Genomic DNA, 19106 nt, shown 5'->3' with positions numbered 1-19106 from the left:
AGAGAAGCTGCAGAGAGGTGTGTAAGACTACAACTCTGCTTCCTGGTCCCAACCCTGGATAGTCACGGTTTGGAGGATTTAAGAAAATTGGCCAGATTTCTAGAAATGAGAGCTGCTCCATCCAAAGTGGGATGGATGCCGTCTCTCCTAACAAGACCAGGTTTTCCCCAGAAGCTTTGCCAATTATCTATGAAGCCCACCTCATTTTTTGGACACTCAGACAGCCAGCAATTCAAGGAGAACATGCGGCTAAACATGTCACTCCCGGTCCGATTGGGGAGGGGCCCAGAGAAAACTACAGAGTCTGACATTGTTTTTGCAAAGTTACACACCGATTTAATGTTAATTTTAGTGACCTCCGATTGACGTAACCGGGTGTCATTACTGCCGACGTGAATTACAATCTTACCAAATTTACGCTTAGCCTAAGCCAGCAGTTTCAAATTTCCTTCAATGTCGCCTGCTCTGGCCCCCGGAAGACAATTGACTATGGTTGCTGGTGTCGCTAACTTCACATTTCGCAAAACAGAGTCGCCAATAACCTCGGCGGGTGTGTCGCCGAGTGGGGAAAAACGGTTAGAGATGTGAACGGGTTGGCGGTGTACACGGGGCTTCTGTTTAGAATTACGCTTCCTCCTCACAGTCACCCAGTCGGCCTGCTTTCCCGCCTGCTCCCAATTCGGATCAGGGAAACAGACATCCTCTCTACTTTTAAGATTAGGCTTAAAACTTTCGTTTTTGCTAAAGCTTATAGTTAGGGCTGGTTGAGGTGACCCTGAACCATCCCTTAGTTATGCTGCTATAGACTTAGACTGCTGGGGGGTTCCCATGATGCACTGAGTGTTTCTTTCTCTTTTTGCTCTGTATGCACCACTCTGCTTTTAATCATTAGTGATTGATCTCTGCTCTCTTCCACAGCATGTCTTTTTCCTGATTCTCTCCCCTCAGCCCCAACCAGGCCCAGCAGAAGACTGCCCCTCCCTGAGCCTGGTTCTGCTGGAGGTTTCTTCCTGTTGAAAGGGAGTTTTTCCTTCCCACTGTCGCCAAGTGCTTGCTCATAGGGGGTCGTTTTGACCGTTGGGGTTTTTCTGTAATTATTGTATGGCTTTTGCCTTACAATATAAAGCAGTTAGGGTTAGGGTGCTGTCATTCCCTGGGGCCTTCCCACTTGCAAGGCAGTCAATGTCTTTTCCAAGCTCTTCCATGGTTGGTGGCATGTCTAGCTATTCCATGACCAGCAGATCCGGGATTTCCTTGAGGGCCGTGACAATGTCCTGGGTTGCATGCAGCTCGAGATAGTACTCAACCCAGCACTGCAGCTGCTTCCCCTGATCTGTGATTACTTCACCTGTCTGTGACTTGAGCGGGGAAGACTTGGAGGTGGATGGGGCTTTGCCTTCTTGATGCCCACATACATGCCTCTTGCATCCCCAATGTCGGCAGCTGTCTGTATACTGCTGCAGAGGTTCAGCCAGTATGAGTTGGTGCAGTGGCGGGCGGTTTGCTGAGCTTTTCTCTTGGCAGCTTTGAGGCCTTCTAATGTGCTGTGACTGGGCACTGCCTTGTGGGTCAGGAGGGCTCTCCTCTTCACCTCAGTCACAGGCTCCACTTCCTCCCAGTGGGCCTCATACCAGTATGTTTTTGCGCTCCTATTTCCCATAGGTGTTGATGGCCGAGTTGTACACAGCATCTCAGAGGTGCGATCACTTGGCATCAATGACACCATCCTCACCTTCTGGTGTATCTTCAATGAGGGCTTCTTGCAACTGGCTGATGAACTGCTGTGTTTTATTGGAGCTGCCAAAACAGCAGGTGTTGATGCACGGACGACCCCTCTTCTTGGAGTGGTGCAGCATCCTTGGAGCTACGCACAGTGCCCACTCTGGCATTGATGTCTCCGAGTAGGTAGAGGCCTTCTGTGCTGGGAAATCCAGATATTATTTGGTATAGGGACTCATAGAACTGGTCTTTTTCTTCTGAATTAGAATAGAGGGTTGAAGCGTATTCACTGACAATGGTGGCTGGGCCTGAAGATGTTGAAAGCTGGAGGGCAAGAATTCTCTTGCTGCCAGGTGACGGTGGATCAATGCACGCAACCAGGGTGTTCTTCATGGCAAAACCGTCACTGTGCTGACAGGATTTATCCAAGGACTTCCCTTGCCAAAAGAAGGTGTAAGTTGTTTTCTTGATGGTACCTCTGTCTGCCAGATGAGTTTCCTGGAGGCAGGCAATGTGAACATTTAGCCATGAGAGTTCCCTGTCAATGACAGAGAATTCAATTCAATTCAATTCAATTTTTTTTTTATATAGCGCCAAATCACAACAAACAGTTGCCCCAAGGCGCTTTATATTGTAAGGCAAGGCCATACAATAATGATGTAAAAACCCCAACGGTCAAAACGACCCCCTGTGAGCAAGCACTTGGCTACAGTGGGAAGGAAAAACTCCCTTTTAACAGGAAGAAACCTCCAGCAGAACCAGGCTCAGGGAGGGGCAGTCTTCTGCTGGGACTGGTTGGGGCTGAGGGAGAGAACCAGGAAAAAGACATGCTGTGGAGGGGAGCAGAGATCGATCACTAATGATTAAATGCAGAGTGGTGCATACAGAGCAAAAAGAGAAAGAAACAGTGCATCATGGGAACCCCCCAGCAGTCTACGTCTATAGCAGCATAACTAAGGGATGGTTCAGGGTCACCTGATCCAGCCCTAACTATAAGCTTTAGCAAAAAGGAAAGTTTTAAGCCTAATCTTAAAAGTAGAGAGGGTGTCTGTCTCCCTGATCTGAATTGGGAGCTGGTTCCACAGGAGAGGAGCCTGAAAGCTGAAGGCTCTGCCTCCCATTCTACTCTTACAAACCCTAGGAACTACAAGTAAGCCTGCAGTCTGAGAGCGAAGCGCTCTATTGGGGTGATATGGTACTACGAGGTCCCTAAGATAAGATGGGACCTGATTATTCAAAACCTTATAAGTAAGAAGAAGAATTTTAAATTCTATTCTAGAATTAACAGGAAGCCAATGAAGAGAGGCCAATATGGGTGAGATATGCTCTCTCCTTCTAGTCCCCGTCAGCACTCTAGCTGCAGCATTTTGAATTAACTGAAGGCTTTTTAGGGAACTTTTAGGACAACCTGATAATAATGAATTACAATAGTCCAGCCTAGAGGAAATAAATGCATGAATTAGTTTTTCAGCATCACTCTGAGACAAGACCTTTCTGATTTTAGAGATATTGCGTAAATGCAAAAAAGCAGTCCTACATATTTGTTTAATATGCGCTTTGAATGACATATCCTGATCAAAAATGACTCCAAGATTTCTCACAGTATTACTAGAGGTCAGGGTAATGCCATCCACAGTAAGGATCTGGTTAGACACCATGTTTCTAAGATTTGTGGGGCCAAGTACAATAACTTCAGTTTTATCTGAGTTTAAAAGCAGGAAATTAGAGGTCATCCATGTCTTTATGTCTGTAAGACAATCCTGCAGTTTAGCTAATTGGTGTGTGTCGTCTGGCTTCATGGATAGATAAAGCTGGGTATCATCTGCGTAACAATGAAAATTTAAGCAATACCGTCTAATAATACTGCCTAAGGGAAGCATATATAAAGTGAATAAAATTGGTCCTAGCACAGAACCTTGTGGAACTCCATAATTAACTTTAGTCTGTGAAGAAGATTCCCCATTTACATGAACAAATTGTAATCTATTAGACAAATATGATTCAAACCACCGCAGCGCAGTGCCTTTAATACCTATGGCATGCTCTAATCTCTGTAATAAAATTTTATGGTCAACAGTATCAAAAGCAGCACTGAGGTCTAACAGAACAACAGAACAAGAATGACAGCAGAGAAGCCAGGGCACATGGTCCTGACATTCTAGGTGCAAAACAAACAGCTGGAGTCTTCTTTCTTCTTTTGTTCTTGTCTGGTGAAGAATTTGTGGCCTGACTTTTGAGGTTTACTCTAAGCTTCACGCACCCAATGGAGCAAGCAGGCCATGGCGGAAGAGCACCTTACTGGCTGGAGGCTGCCCAGCTTGAGGCGGGCGGTAGCTGTCTAATAAGATGTGATGACCCCTCCCACCATCAAAAGTGAGCCCTGGCGCTCATTTCCTTCGCCAAACAGATGAGCCTATAACCAGTAACCTGCCACTTCTCGTGTTGTTCCGGCATCTTGCGATGATGCTGGAGTGTCCTCTCCAGTGGAGCTACAAAGCTTGGGCAAGCTAATATGGAAGATCCACAGTTGCCCATGCAGCAGGTCCCCCCTCTCCACGCTCTCACTGTGGTCCAAAGGAAAGGCAGAAGCCAATGCAGTTGAGCATTGGCAGCGTCGCAGGAGTTGTTGAGAAAGTGCTGAAATTCAGCAACAGACCACCTTAGGGACTCCAACTCTGGATTGTTCCTCAAGGTTTACTCCTGAAAGCCTTGTCCAAGACTGGATATAGCCGAAAGGCAGCGGAGGTTTCAGATCAGAGTTTCCTTCTTCTACATGAACTGCCTTCCTAGGCTGACGAGTTCCATCTACTCAAAGCAGCTGGTTTTGAGGCGCCAGAGACCCACCTTCACCCCTTCTCTTGTCAGTAGAAGCATTTCTGCTGGGCTTAGAAGCTAAGCCACACAGGCAGGCCAGGAGCTGCACTTGGTTGCCAGAGGCTATTTGAAACACATGCCACATGGGAGTACTATTTAGGTAGTGGGAGCTTGTCCCCACTACCACCACGGGCTGTAACAACCTTGAACTACTACTACTACTACTACTATTAATAATAACAATGACAATAAGATTTTTAACAACTAAAATGTCTAAGGTTGGGCATTCCTGAGTCTGTTTGGCGTTCCAGCTGTAAAATCAGGTCTATCAGGGTGCGGGAAGCCACAAATATGAAATGATTCCGGCTCTTGTGGTTAGTAATCTGATCAAACATGTAGGTAGGTTGGATGTTAGTTTGGGATAAAGACAAAGAAAAGGTGAAAATGTGCAAAAGAAAATACTAATAATGGATTCAATGTATCATATAAAGTTTTGAGAAACAATAAAGAGCTCATGAGACTGTGAATATCAAAGAATTATGTCAAAACAGCTCAGACTGGAGTCCCTTTATTCAGAGAGTAGCGACAAATTAGAACATGGTGCCATCTGGGGGCCAATTGTGCTGAACTACTGAATGAACCTTTTATGTTTGACATTTTTTAATCATTTACCCACATACAGTAACACATCCAGGTACAGGTGAAATAAATATCAAAATAGTTAAGCTATCAAATTTACATCAGTTTACAATTTATAATGATTTATTTAATTAATTTAAAGCCTGATTTATGTTTCTGCAGCTCTGAAACTAAGTGTCATGACGCCGATGTGTGTGACAGTTAAAGTTCTCCATTGCTGGATTATGTTTTATTCTGGATTAATTTGACCCTAAACAAGCTTTTCTTTCTGCAATCACCTCCAATTCAAAGGTAAAGTGTACAATTTCCTTTTTCCAACTCCGTGTTGTAAATTTGCGGACTTTTCTGATCCAGTTATAATTGGCGTGTGCACTGCAAAAACTATTAAAATATGAGAGGAAAGAGTGAAATCAGAAAAGTGTCAAATGACAGCCTTTTGTGTCTGATTTAACAGGTGCACGTCAGGCTGCGGCTCCAAGTCTGAGCACGCTGTGGAAATAAATAAACAGTCGAGCTTTTAGTCAAGGAAATGATTCCGGTCCCACTTTCCTTGAATCAGCGAGTGTCAGAGAGCTGAACTTTAATTTGTACCTCTGTTACTGTGCACGCCCAGACTGCTCAGGGTTTTTAATGCAAATACATTGCAATCAGAAGGGACATTTTATCTTACGTGAATGAAAATCCGCTATGCAAAATCAGTTATACACAGTGTTTATTACATGTAAAATAAAACAAAAACTTTGGGACTTTTTTGTCTGGTGACTGTGAATATCTGGTTTATACGATCAAATCAAATCAATTTTATTTATATAGCGCCAAATCACAACAAAAAGTTGCCCCAAGGCGCTTTATATTGTAAGGCAAAAGCCATACAATAATTACAGAAAACCCCCAACGGTCAAAACGACCCCCTGTGAGCAAGAACTTGGCGACAGTGGGAAGGAAAAACTCCCTTTTAACAGGAAGAAACCTCCAGCAGAACCAGGCTCAGAGAGGGGCAGTCTTCTGCTAGGACTGGTTGGGGCTGAGGGGAGAGAACCAGGAAAAAGACATGCTGTGGAGGGGAGCAGAGATCACTAATGATTAAATGCAGAGTGGTGCATACAGAGCAAAAAGAGAAAGAAACATGATGACGGTTTAGGTGAGTTTTACTAACATGGGACTGAACAATAAATTTAACTTTGACGATGATGTCGGCTTCCATCTCACACGGCTGACTTTATTTTCCAAAATTTTTCTTCTGTTCAGATCTGAAGGTAATCTGTACATCTTGAAGTCCTTGTGTCTATTTGTGCTTCCAAATGCACAACAACCCGGCATTTTCACAGATTAAATAAATAAAATAGCTGGATTTACATGCAGACAGATTAACAGCGAAAGATATTTTGTCCCCAAGATGGCACCAGGAGTCACGTGACCATTTTTTTCCCCGGCTCATCATGTCGCTACTCTCTAAATAAAGGGACTCTAGTTCAGACCCCTCCCCATGGCCCAAAGTGCAAACTCCATGTCCGCCACCTACAAATAAGACATTAAACATTAAACAATAATCTAAATTTTTGGTGAGTTATTGAGATCTTTTTTTATTTTTTGCTGTACCCCCCCCCCCCCCCACAAAAAAATATCCACTGTACCTCATATTTTCATGACCAGTGGTTCCATGTACCCACAGTAACCACAGGGAGTGGGAGTGCTGGGAAGATAATCAATTCTTGGGCCTCTGAGCCCTTCGGTGTGATAGTTCGTATCAACCATTTCTCACCTGCAGCAGGTGCGCCGCCTGAAGCACGGTGTAAATGTTCCCTCCATCCAGTAGCAGCTCTCCGCTGTACAGGAAGTCCACCACAGCCTTCAGACCCACGTAGGACATCCCAACTAGCTCCACCTGAAGGCCAACGGGACAGAACATAAGTCAGTCTGGGTTAGTTAGGGGTGTGGGGGTGAGAGATGGGGTGTGCGTCATGAGTGCAGATGAGATGAGTTTGTATGAGTCAGATGAGTTTGTATCATTTTATGTCAGTGTGCGCATAATGTCTGGAGTTGCCTTGACAACATCAGATTGTTGGGGAGGACAGAAGATAAGAGGGCAGCCGAATGATTCACCAAGGCTGTAGAAATTCTTCTGGAGGAAAACAGTGGGGCGTGTTGACCATCGGAGGCTGAGACATATACATATACATACAGTGAGGAAAATAAGTATTTGAACACCCTGCGATTTTGCAAGTTCTCCCACTTAGAAATCATGGAGGGGTCTGAAATTTTCTTCTTAGGTGCATGTCCACTGTGAGAGACAAAATCTAAAAAAAAGAAAAAAAAAAAAATCCGGAAATAACAATGTATGATTTTTTTTAAATAATTTATTTGTATGTTACTGCTGCAAATAAGTATTTCAACACCTGTGAAAATCAATGTTAATATTTGGTACAGTAGCCTTTGTTTGCAATTACAGAGGTCAAACGTTTCCTGTAGTTTTTCACCAGGTTTTCACACACTGCAGCAGGGATTTTGGTCCACTCCTCCATACAGATCTTCTCTAGATCTTTCATGTTTGGAGTTTCAGCTCCCTCCAAAGATTTTCTATTGAGTTCAGGTCTGCAGACTGGCCAGGCCACTCCAGGACCTTGAAATGCTTCTTATGGAGCCCCTCCTTAGTTGCCCTGGCTATGTGTTTGGGGTCATTGTCATACTGGAAGAACCAGCCATGACCCATCTTCAATGCTGTTACTGAGGGAAGGAGGTTGTTTGCCAAAATCTCGCAATACATGACCCCATCCATCCTCCCTTCAATACGGTGCAGTCGTCCTGTCCCCTTTGCAGAAGAGCACCCCCAGAGTATGATGTTTCCACCCCCATGCTTCACGGTTGGGATGGTTTTCTTGGGGTTGTTCTCATCCTCTAAACATGGTAAGTGGAGTTGATTCCAAAAAGCTCTATTCTGGTCTCATCTGACCACATGACTTTCTCCCATGCCTCCTCTGGATCATCCACAGGGTCACTGGTGAACTTCAAACGGGCCTGGACATGTGCTGGCTTCAGCAGGGTGACCTTGCTGCCCTGCAGGATTTTATACCATGACAGCATCATGTGTTACTAATGTAATCTTTGTGACTGTGGTCCCAGCTCTCTTCAGGTCATTGACCAGGTCCTCCTGTGTAGTTCTGAGCTTTCTCAGAATCATCCTTACCCCACAATGTGAGATTTTGCATGGAATCCCAGACCGAGGGAGATTGACAGTCATCTTGTGTTTCTTCCACTTTCTAATAAATAATCATAACAGTTGATGTCTTCTAACAAACTGCTTGTCTGTTGTCCTGTAGTCCATCCCAGCCTTGTGCAGGTCTACAGTTTTGTCCCTGGTGTCCTTAGACAGCTCTTTGGTCTTGGCTATGGTGGACAGGTTGGAATGTGACTGATTGAGTGTGTGAACAGGTGTCTTTTATACAGGTAACAAGTTCAAACAGGTGCAATTAATACAGGTAAAGAGTGCAGAATAAGAGGGCTTCTTAAAGAAAAACTAACAGGTCTGTGAGAGACAGAATTCTTGCTGGTTGGTAGGTGTTCAAATACTGATTTGCAAATGTATGTTTACATATACATATGTTTCCGTCTTTTTGTACATGTACAGAGGAACATATACAGTGAGGAAAATAAGTATTTGAACACCATGCAATTTTGCAAGTTCTCCCACTTAGAAATCATGGAGGGGTCTGAAATTTTCATCTTAGGGCATGTCCACTGTGAGAGACATAATCTAAAAAAAAAAAAAAAAAAAAAAAATATCCGGAAATCACAATGTCTGATTTTTTTAAAAATAATTTATTTGTATGTTACTGCTGCAAATAAGTATTTGAACACCGACCAACCAGCAAGAATTCTGGCTCACACAGACCTGTTAATTTGTCTTTAAGAAGCCCTCTTATTCTGCGCTCTTTACCTGTATTAATTGCACCTGTTTGAACTTGTTACCTGTATAAAAGACACCTGTTCACACACTCAGTCAATCACACTCCAACCTGTCCACCATAGCCAAGACCAAAGAGCTGTCTAAGGACACCAGGGACAAAACTGTAGACCTGCACAAGGCTGGGATGGACTACAGGACAACAGGCAAGCAGCTTGGTAGAAGACAATAACTGTTATGATTATTTATTAGAAAGTGGAAGAAACACAAGATGACTGTCAATCTCCCTCAGTCTGGGATTCCATGCAAGATCTCACTTTGTGGGGTAAGGATGATTCTGAGAAAGCTCAGAACTACACAGGAGGACCTGGTCAATGACCAGAAGAGAGCTGGGACCACAGTCACAAAGATTACATTAGTAACACATGATGCTGTTAAGGTTTAAAATCCTGCAGGGCAGCAAGGTCCCCCTGCTCAAGCCAGCACATGTCCAGGCTCGTTTGGAGTTCACCAGTGACCATCTGGATGATCCAGAGGAGGCATGGGAGAAGGTCATGTGGTCAGATGAGACCAGAATAGAGCTTTTTGTAATCAACTCCACTTACCATGATTAGAGGATGAGAACAACCCCAAGAAAACCATCCCAACCGTGAAGCATGGGGGTGGAAACATCATACTCTGGGGGTGTTCTTCTGCAAAGGGGACAGGACGACTGCACCGTATTAAAGGGAGGATGGATGGGGTCATGTATTGTGAGATTTTAGCAAACAACCTCCTTCCCTCAGTAACAGCATTGAAGATGGGTCATGGCTGGGTCTTCCAGCATGACAATGACCCCAAACACACAGCCAGGGCAACTAAGGAGGGGCTCCATAAGAAGCATTTCAAGGTCCTGGAGTGGCCTGGCCAGTCTGCAGACCTGAACTCAATAGAAAATCTTTGGAGGGAGCTGAAACTCCAAACCTGAAAGATCTAGAGAAGATCTGTATGGAGGAGTGGACCAAAATCCCTGCTGCAGTGTGTGAAAACCTGGTGAAAAACTACAGGAAACGTTTGACCTCTGTAATTGCAAACAAAGGCTACTGTACCAAATATTAACATTGATTTTCACAGGTGCTGAAATACTTATTTGCAGCAGTAACATACAAATAAATTAGTAAAAAAATCATACATTGTGATTTCCAGATTTTTTTTTTTTTTAGATTATGTCTCTCACAGTGGACATGCACCTAAGAAGAAAATTTCAGACCCCTCCATGATTTTTAAGTGGGAGAACTTGCAAAATCGCAGGGTGTTCAAATACTTATTTTCCTCACTGTACATATGTTTCTCTGTACATGTACAAAACTGTGAATATGTCAGTGGCAGTGGATATTGCACATAAACAAATATTTCCCTTATTTCCAGTGTGTCTAGTGGCATTAAAAGCTCTAGCAGCAGTTGTGTATAAACTGTTTTTCAGTCTATTTGTTCTTGCTTTAGTGGCCCTGTACCGTCTGCCTGACGGCAGCAGCTCAAACAGAGAGTGTCCAGGGTGGGATGAGTCCTTTAGGATGGTGTTGTCTCTCCTGAGACAGTAAGAGCCATGAAGGTCCCCCAGTGTGGGTAGAGGGCACCCAGTGATCTTCTCTGGAGCTCTTTCCTGTTTGCCGCCGTGCAGCTGGTAAACCATGTCCAGAGACCGTATGTGAGGATGCTTCTCATGGTACAGCAGGAAAAAGACACTGGCAATCTCTGGTTGATGTTATTTTTCCTGAGGAGTCCGGCCCTGTAGAGTCACTTAATGTTGGTGTAAACTTGTGGCACATTTGACATATTGAAGTCTGTGGAGCACTGAGTTTAATTCTACATGATTAAAATCTCCCGTGATAATGTGCACCGCGTCCGGGTGTCAGTTCAGCTGGAGGCTGATGTTGCTGTGTAAAAGCCTGAGGTCCGAGCTGGCATAAATTCATTCATTCATTCATTCAGCATTAGCATCCGGTGGAATGTGAACAGACTCCAGTAAACTCCAGACGACGGCAAAACAGTCGGCATTTAACAGTCAAATATTCCAGATCTGGGGACAGTGGCTAGATACAGTCGCTGTGTTCTTACTCCAGTTGTTGTGGATGTACATATGTAACCCTCCTCCTCCATTCTTACCGGAATCACTGGTCCTGTTGAGGTGCCGCGTTGAACAGCATGCTAACTTGATAGCTGAGCCTGGCATGGATGAGTGCAGCCAAGTTTGCCTAAAGACTAGGACACAGCAGTATGTGGTGAAGTTATCTGAAGCTGCCTGCAGCCTCAATTCAACCATTTTATTTGAGAGGGACCTTACGTTGGCGAGGGAGAGGCTGGGAAGTGGAGCTTTGTGTGGTCACGTACGTAGTCTAGCTAGCCTGTTGGCTCTGCATCCCCGCACTGAAAGTGAGCGCACAGAGCTGCTGCGCCTACGCGCCGCTGCCATCTTGGTACTCACTTCAGGGAGTTTAACTTCAAAGTCCATCACTCTCATGCAACAGTAGAAAATGACTTACGGCTCAGTGGCCATGGCAACAGGCACGCCGTCCTCTTCTTAAAAAAGTGTCAAATGAGGGAAGCCACAGAGACACACACAGCTATGACCTTTGGTTTTACAACAGGTGGGAAATGATGCGACTTTGCATTTGACTTTTAATTTTTTGTGTTTTCTTGTTTGTTTTTGAATTAAAAAAACAGTTTTGCACAAACCGTTGCAGGATGCTGAACTCTTCTTATTCTTCCTGTCCTTTGATTTCTATTTAATCCACTAGATGGTGGATGCAGCCTGTGAGCTGTTGCCAGCAGCAGCCATCTTGCTTAGCGTTATTCTGCGTCATCAGACAGATTAAGTCTATGATGTGTTGACTTAAACTTGGGTTAAAGTGATCTGAAAAGTGGTTTTGTGCAGCATTCGAGTGCTGTGACAAGTTGATAAAGGATTGTCAGCTGGTTAAATAAATAAGAATAAATTGTGGAGTGAGCTTTCATAAGTGTGATTGTGGTGGACTGTGGTCTGATGTTTCTTTTTATTCACCTCTTTTTGCTCTGTATGCACCACTCTGCATTTAATCATTAGTGATCGATCTCTGCTCCCCTCCACAACATGTCTTTTTCCTGGTTCTCTCCCTCAGCCCCAACCAGTCCCAGCAGAAGACTGCCCCTCCCTGAGCCTGGTTCTGCTGGAGGTTTCTTCCTGTTAAAAGGGAGTTTTTCCTTCCCACTGTCGCCAAGTGCTTGCTCACAGGGGGTCATTTTGACCGTTGGGGTTTTTCTGTAATTATTGTATGGCCTTGTCTTACAATATAAAGCGCCTTGGGGCGACTGTTTGTTGTGATTTGGCACTATGATCTACATTTCAGATTGTTTTTTGAAATCATGGACGTCGTGTCCTCTGGACAAAAGAGGAAAAAGACCATCCAGATTGTTACCAGTGCAAAGTTCAAAAGCCAGCATCTGTGATGGTATGGGGGTGTGTTAGTGCCCATGGCATGGACAACTTACACATCTGTGATGGCACCATCAATACTGAAAGGTACAGCCAGGTTTTGGAGCAACACATGCTGCCATCCAAGCAACGTCTTTTTCAGGGACGTCCCTGCTTATTTCAGCAAGACAATGTCAAGCCACATTCTGCACGTGTTCCAACAGCGTGGCTTCGTAGCAAAAGAGTGCGGGTACTAGACTGGCCTGCCTGCAGTCCAGACCTTTCGCCCACTGAAAATGTGTGGCGCATTATGAAGCGCAAAATACGACAACGGAGACCCCGGACTGTTGAACAACTGAAGTCGTACATTAAGCAAGAATGGGAAAGAATTCCACCTACAAAGCTTCAACAATTAGTGTCCTCAGTTCCCAAACGCTTATTGAGTGTTGTTAGAAGGAAAGGTGATGTAACACAGTGGGAAACATACCACTGTACCAGCTTTTTAGAAACCTGTTTCAGGCATCCACTTCAAAATGAGCAAATATTTGTACAAAAACAATAAAGTTTATCAGTTTGAACATTAAATATCTTGTCTTTGTGGTGTATTCAGTTGAATATAGGTTGAAGAGGATTCAAGAGAAATCATTATATTCTGTTTTTATTTACATTTTACACAACGTTCCAACTTCATTGGAATTGGGGTTGTACTTTCACCCTGGCTGGTGTGGCTGCTTCATTGTTTCATTTTATATTTACTTTGATATTTTTCCGGAGAAGCGGCACTGCAGGTGGGTTAAGAGCCATCTTTAATATTAATATCTTTAATATGATGCGAGCATGCGAAGCTCTAACTTTCACCCCGATTATTTCCCTTCTTTAACTTCATAATGAAAGGAACAGATCTTGTGTCATAGCAGACATAGTGTGTTTGACAAACTGATGGTATTATTTTCTATCTGGACTGGGACAAACACATTCATTCAGTCTATTATATAAACAGTCTGATTCTCTTCTGTATTTGTTTGGACAAATACTGTCTGTACAAATGTGGGACTGAGTTTGAATAAATTTAACAGCATGGAAAATGCAGATTTATGGTGAAATTCTCTTGAAAAAATTGATCATGTCCACACTGATTTCTATTTATGTCTGGTTATTAAATGCTAACCCAGATGGCGGCGCTCTGGCAACAGCCAGCAATCTAGTAAGTAAATAGAAATCGATGATCCTGATGCTGGGTCAACAGGTAAAATTTAGCCCTTGATCTGAATCAGTGATGACCACCGTTGATCCCGATTACTGAACTTTGTTGATTATTAGTGACCTTTGACCCTGATCACTAATGTCTGAGCTTTGACCAGACGGTTACATTTCTGCCACTAGATATTAAATTCTGAACTAAGACCCTGAGTAATCAAGGCAAAAAGAATTATCATCTAAAAATCAAAGGCAGAAACACAATCAAAGTCATTAGGATCAAAGTTAAAGGATGAAAGTGAAAAGAAATGACTGGGATCCAAGATGTAGGATTAAAATGTGAACATTTAAACAGTTCTTCTTTGCCGCAGAGTCCAAGTCTCCACCAAACCTCAGTGACATCCGTTCATGTCCGTTTGGACTACAGCAGCAACATATCCTGCTTGAGAGACGTTAATACCAATGTGCCAAACTATCTCTCATGTTGGGACTTTTCTAATCAATCCCACAAATGCTCTGTCCTTTTTAGATGTTGACTGCAGAGTCTCACGTACCTCAGTTTGGTGCTTCTCAGTCATGCCCAAAGTAAACATCGAGTGGAAATATGGGCTGGTGATGGCCAGCAGGGCGCGGTGAGCAGGAAGCCGCTGCTCGCTGGCCACCAGCACCACATCACACAGCTGGGGGTTCTGTCGCTGCTGGTCAAGTCCTTTCAATACCTCCTCAGCCTGATCCACATAGCGGAACACCTGTCAACAAAACATCACAGGAATGAAGCATCATACAGGCCATCTTACACCATGATGTTCCACCTCCAAACTTCACTGTTGGTCTGGTGTTTTTGGGGCCATTTGACTTCCAAACATGGTGTGTATTACATCATCCAAAGAGTTCAGTTCTGGTCTCATCTGTCCAGACTATACCCTCCCAGTATGTCACAGGTTTGTCAAAATGGTGTGCAGAAAACTTTAAACGAGCTTCAACATGTTTTCATCAGTGGAGTCTTGTGTGCCGAGCGTGCACACAGGCCGTGGAGGCTCTGTGCATTACTTATCGTTTTCTTTGAAACAATTGTTCCTGGTCATTCCAGGTCTTCCAAAAGCTCTCCACAAGTGCTCCTTGGCTCTTGGACAACTCTTCTGATCATTCTTTTCATCCTCTGTCAGCAATCTTGTGAGGAGCACCAGGTCGTGGCCAGTTTATGATGAAATGATGTTCTTTCCACTTACAGATTATGGCCCCAACCGTGCTCACTGGAACATTCAGTTTAGAAAGTTTAGAAATCCATGTTTAACGTGTTGCTGGTGAAGTTCAATTTGCGACCGTATAACCAGTATAAAGGTCCACAAATCATCAGACATATATATATATATATATACATATATACATACATACATACATACATACATACATACATATATATATATATATATATATATATATATATATATATATATATATATATATATATATATATATATATATATATATATATATATATATACATACACACACTCTGGAACAAAGAGGACAGACAGTGTTTGACATAAGCAGGACTCCAAAGAGCAAACAGGAAGCAATTGCAGCTCACAATGACTCCAATTGAAAATAATGGAGAAGCAACCTGGGCTTCTTGTGGCATTTTACATAAAAGAAACACAATAACGTCATAAACCCAGAGAATATATTCATGAGAGTTTTAGGCAGAATATACAACCCCTGGCAAAAATTATGGAATCACCGGCCTCGGAGGATGTTTATTCAGTTGTTTAATTTTGTAGAAAAAAAGCAGATCACAGACATGACACAAAACTAAAGTCATTTCAAATGGCAACTTTCTGGCTTTAAGAAACACTATAAGAAATCAGGAAAAAAATGGTGGCAGTCAGTAACGGTTACTTTTTTAGACCAAGCAGAGGAAAAAAATATGGAATCACTCAATTCTGAGGAAAAAATTATGGAATCATGAAAAACAAAAGAACGCAGCCATTACTGTTCTAAACACAGGCCAAGGAAGGAGTTAAAACTGTGGAAGCATTTTAATGGACTGTATTTTTAATGTTTGGACTGTGTAATTGTTTGTGATGCTGCACCATGGTACTGATATGTGTTCTGTGTGTCATGTGCTTTTAATGTATTCTCAAGCTGCAAAACTAATTGCCCCATGGGGGACACAAATAAAGTGAAGTGAAGTGATATATAACTTTCTGGCTTTAAGCAACACTATAAGAAATCAGGAAAAAAAATTGTTGCAGTCAGTAACTGTTACTTTTTTAGACCAAGCAGAGGGAAAAAAAAATATGGAGTCACTCAATTCTGAGGAAAAAATGATGGAATCATGAAAAACAAAAGAACGCTCCAACACATCATTAGTATTTTCACCATGCCTGTAAAAATATGTTAGTGGTCTAAAAATTATCGGACCAAAATTTATCGGAAAATAATTAGTCTGCTAATGGCTGTCAAAGTTATCTGAAAAGCTAATCCAATAATGAAAACATGAGCTTCGATAATTAGCAGTTAACGGATTAGCGGAACTGTGCCCACCACTGAAGTTAGCTTTGATAACAGCTAATCAGCTAACTGAAAAGTTATCTTTTATAAACCTAAACCGATAAACCACCCAAAAATTTATCGGAAGCTATAGCTAACCGATTGTTCTGGATAGAATAACTACATTAATGACAATTCTGTCATTTGTACAAAGTTAAAATACAACACATATATTTTAATTTTAAATAATGCACTAATTCTGAAGTTTTGTAACAAACACAGACAGATGGCAAAGGGATTATGGGTAAAATGAGCCTCCAATAACACTGATTGGAGGACTCATTCATTCTATGTAAAAACAAACACATTAATGTGACGTGTGTGTTGGTTAACATATAAATGTGCTTAAAATATGCCATTTTTTTCATATGTAAAAAACTCAAAACGCAAGTTGTGATTAGACAACTGTCTGATATAACCGGGGTCAAAATGCATCGAACTCTGCCTTCTACTGGAGCCCAGATGCTAAGACCCTAACCCATAATCCTTTGTGCACCAGAGAGTTGCTGTGATTTAAACAGCATAGAGAGAAAACACATGACGGCAATTGTAAATGAACATTATACAACCAAAATGTACATTTTTATTTCTTTTCATCAGCTGCAGCAACTCTCTGGTGCGCAAAGGATTATGAGATATCTCAAGACTAATTTGTGTCGAATTTCATGAACACGAACTGATTTCAGACATCTTATATATTACTCTGGAAGAAAGACAACAAACAGTGTTGTAAAGTGGTTTGAGTACCCTCCCACTTTTTTGGCTCTTGCTTGCCTCTTCTGATGGTTGGCTCTCACTGCGGTATTGTATCACTTTCTGTTCCGGAGCACAGTGGTGTTTTGCTGTATCTGTTAGCTGTTTAATCTGCACAGTTAGATTGATCTAGTTACCTAGATAACCATTTGTTTCACAGTGTAATCTTCACGTGCCTTAACTAAAGCACTCCCTCTGCTGAATCACCTCTAAATTATTTACACATTATTCACTTTGTGTGTTTTTAAGAATCTGCTAGCGTAGCGCAGCTACTAGCTCTTAGCCGGTTTAGCATGGTGGCTTCTCCTGTCTCTCCCGCACTTTTCTGCTCTGGGTGTGAAATGTTTAGTTATTCCTCGGCCTCCTTTAGCAGTAATGGTACTTGTAATAAATGTAGCTTATTCGTAGCTTTGAAGGCCAGGCTGGGCGAATTGGAGACTCGGCTCCGCACCGTGGAAAATTCTACAGCTAGCCAGGCCCCTGTAGTCGGTGCGGACCAAGGTAGCTTAGCCGCTGTTAGTTTCCCTCTGGCAGATCCTGAGCAGCCAGGAAAGCAGGCCGACTGGGTGACTGTGAGGAGGAGGCGTAGCCCTAAACAGAAGCCCCGTGTACACTGCCAACCCATTCACATTTCTAACCATTTTTCCCCACTCGGCGACACACCCGCCGAGGATCAAACTCTGGTTATTGGCGACTCTGTTTTGAGAAATGTGAAGTTAGCGACACCAGCAACCATTGTCAATTGTCTTCCGGGGGCCAGAGCAGGCGACATTGAAGGAAATTTGAAACTGCTGGCTAAGGCTAAGTGTAAATTTGGTAAGATTGTAATTCACGTCGGCAGTAATGACACCCGGTTACACCAATCGGAGGTCACTAAAATTAACATTGAATCGGTGTGTAACTTTGCAAAAACAATGTCGGACTCTGTAGTTTTCTCTGGGCCCCTCCCCAATCGGACCGGGAGTGACATGTTTAGCCGCATGTTCTCCTTGAATTGCTGGCTGTCTGAGTGGTGTCCAAAAAATGAGGTGGACTTCATAGATAATTGGCAAAGCTTCTGGGGAAAACCTGGTCTTGTTAGGAGAGACGGCATCCATCCCACTTTGGATGGAGCAGCTCTCATTTCTAGGAATCTGGCCAATTTTCTTAAATCCTCCAAACCGTGACTATCCAGGGTTGGGACCAGGAAGCAGAGTTGTAGTCTTACACACCTCTCTGCAGCTTCCCTCATTACCCCATCCCCGTAGAGACGGTGCCTGCTCCCAGACCACCAATAACCAGCAAAAATCTATTTAAGCATAAAAATTCAAAAAGAAAAAATAATATAGCACCTTCAACTGCACCACAGACTAAAACAGTAAATGTGGTCTATTAAACATTAGGTCTCTCTCTTCTAAGTCCCTGTTAGTAAATAATATAATAATTGATCAACATATTGCTGACAATAACACAATAACAATGTCTATAAACCCAGAGAATATATTCACAAGAGTTTTAGGCACAATATATAAAGAGTTTAATGCTGTTGTCCGTGTGGAGCCTGATCAGAGCGTCTCAAATGCATTTCTTCTGTCGTGAACTTTTACAGTACCCAGAATGCACTGCGCACACACCATGTCCACACTAAAACCATTAAAATTAGTGCAATACTTTAAAACTAAAACATATCTGATATTTTCACTTTATTAAACTTCAGACGTGACGTTAATTCAAATAAGTTGTCCGAAATTAGTTTGGTTAAAATTTTAACCATAAGTTAAAACTGTATGCTTCTGGATTACTTGAGTGATATTGCCGGCTGGTTAGTAGGGTGTCAAGAGAAATTTTTTTGTGGCGTATTCAACTGAATATAGGTTGAAGAGGATTTCAATTCAATTTATTTTCATTTATATAGCATCATATCACAACAGAGTTGCCTCAAGTCGCTTCACACAAGGAAGGTCTAACCTTACTAACCCCCAGAGCAACAGTGGTAAGGAAAAACTCCCTCTGAGAAGAAACCTCAAGCAGACAAGACCCAAAGGGGTGACCCTCTGCTTGGGCCATGATACAAACATAAATTACAGAACAATTCACAAAACAAATATACAGGAAATGCTG

General features: G+C 42.7%; 1 protein-coding gene across 2 annotated transcripts in view; it reads right to left on the bottom strand.

Annotated features, from left to right (window-relative positions):
* The window catches only part of klhl36 (kelch-like family member 36), a 128827-nt gene that overhangs the window by 81122 nt on the left and 28599 nt on the right, over nucleotides 1–19106 (bottom strand). For both annotated transcript variants that reach the window (XM_034175689.1, XM_034175688.1), the window contains 2 exons: nucleotides 14255–14449; nucleotides 6935–7057 (listed from right to left, as the gene is read on the bottom strand). In XM_034175689.1, the coding sequence (XP_034031580.1) occupies nucleotides 6935–7057; nucleotides 14255–14293 (162 nt within the window). In that variant the 5' untranslated portion in view covers nucleotides 14294–14449. The remainder of the gene's footprint in view (nucleotides 1–6934; nucleotides 7058–14254; nucleotides 14450–19106) is intronic.

Source organism: Thalassophryne amazonica, chromosome 8 (assembly GCF_902500255.1).
Source record: "Thalassophryne amazonica chromosome 8, fThaAma1.1, whole genome shotgun sequence".
Taxonomy (NCBI): Eukaryota; Metazoa; Chordata; class Actinopteri; order Batrachoidiformes; family Batrachoididae; genus Thalassophryne; species Thalassophryne amazonica.
Note: the sequence above shows the minus strand (reverse complement) of the source record. Positions and strands in the feature narration are given on the sequence as shown.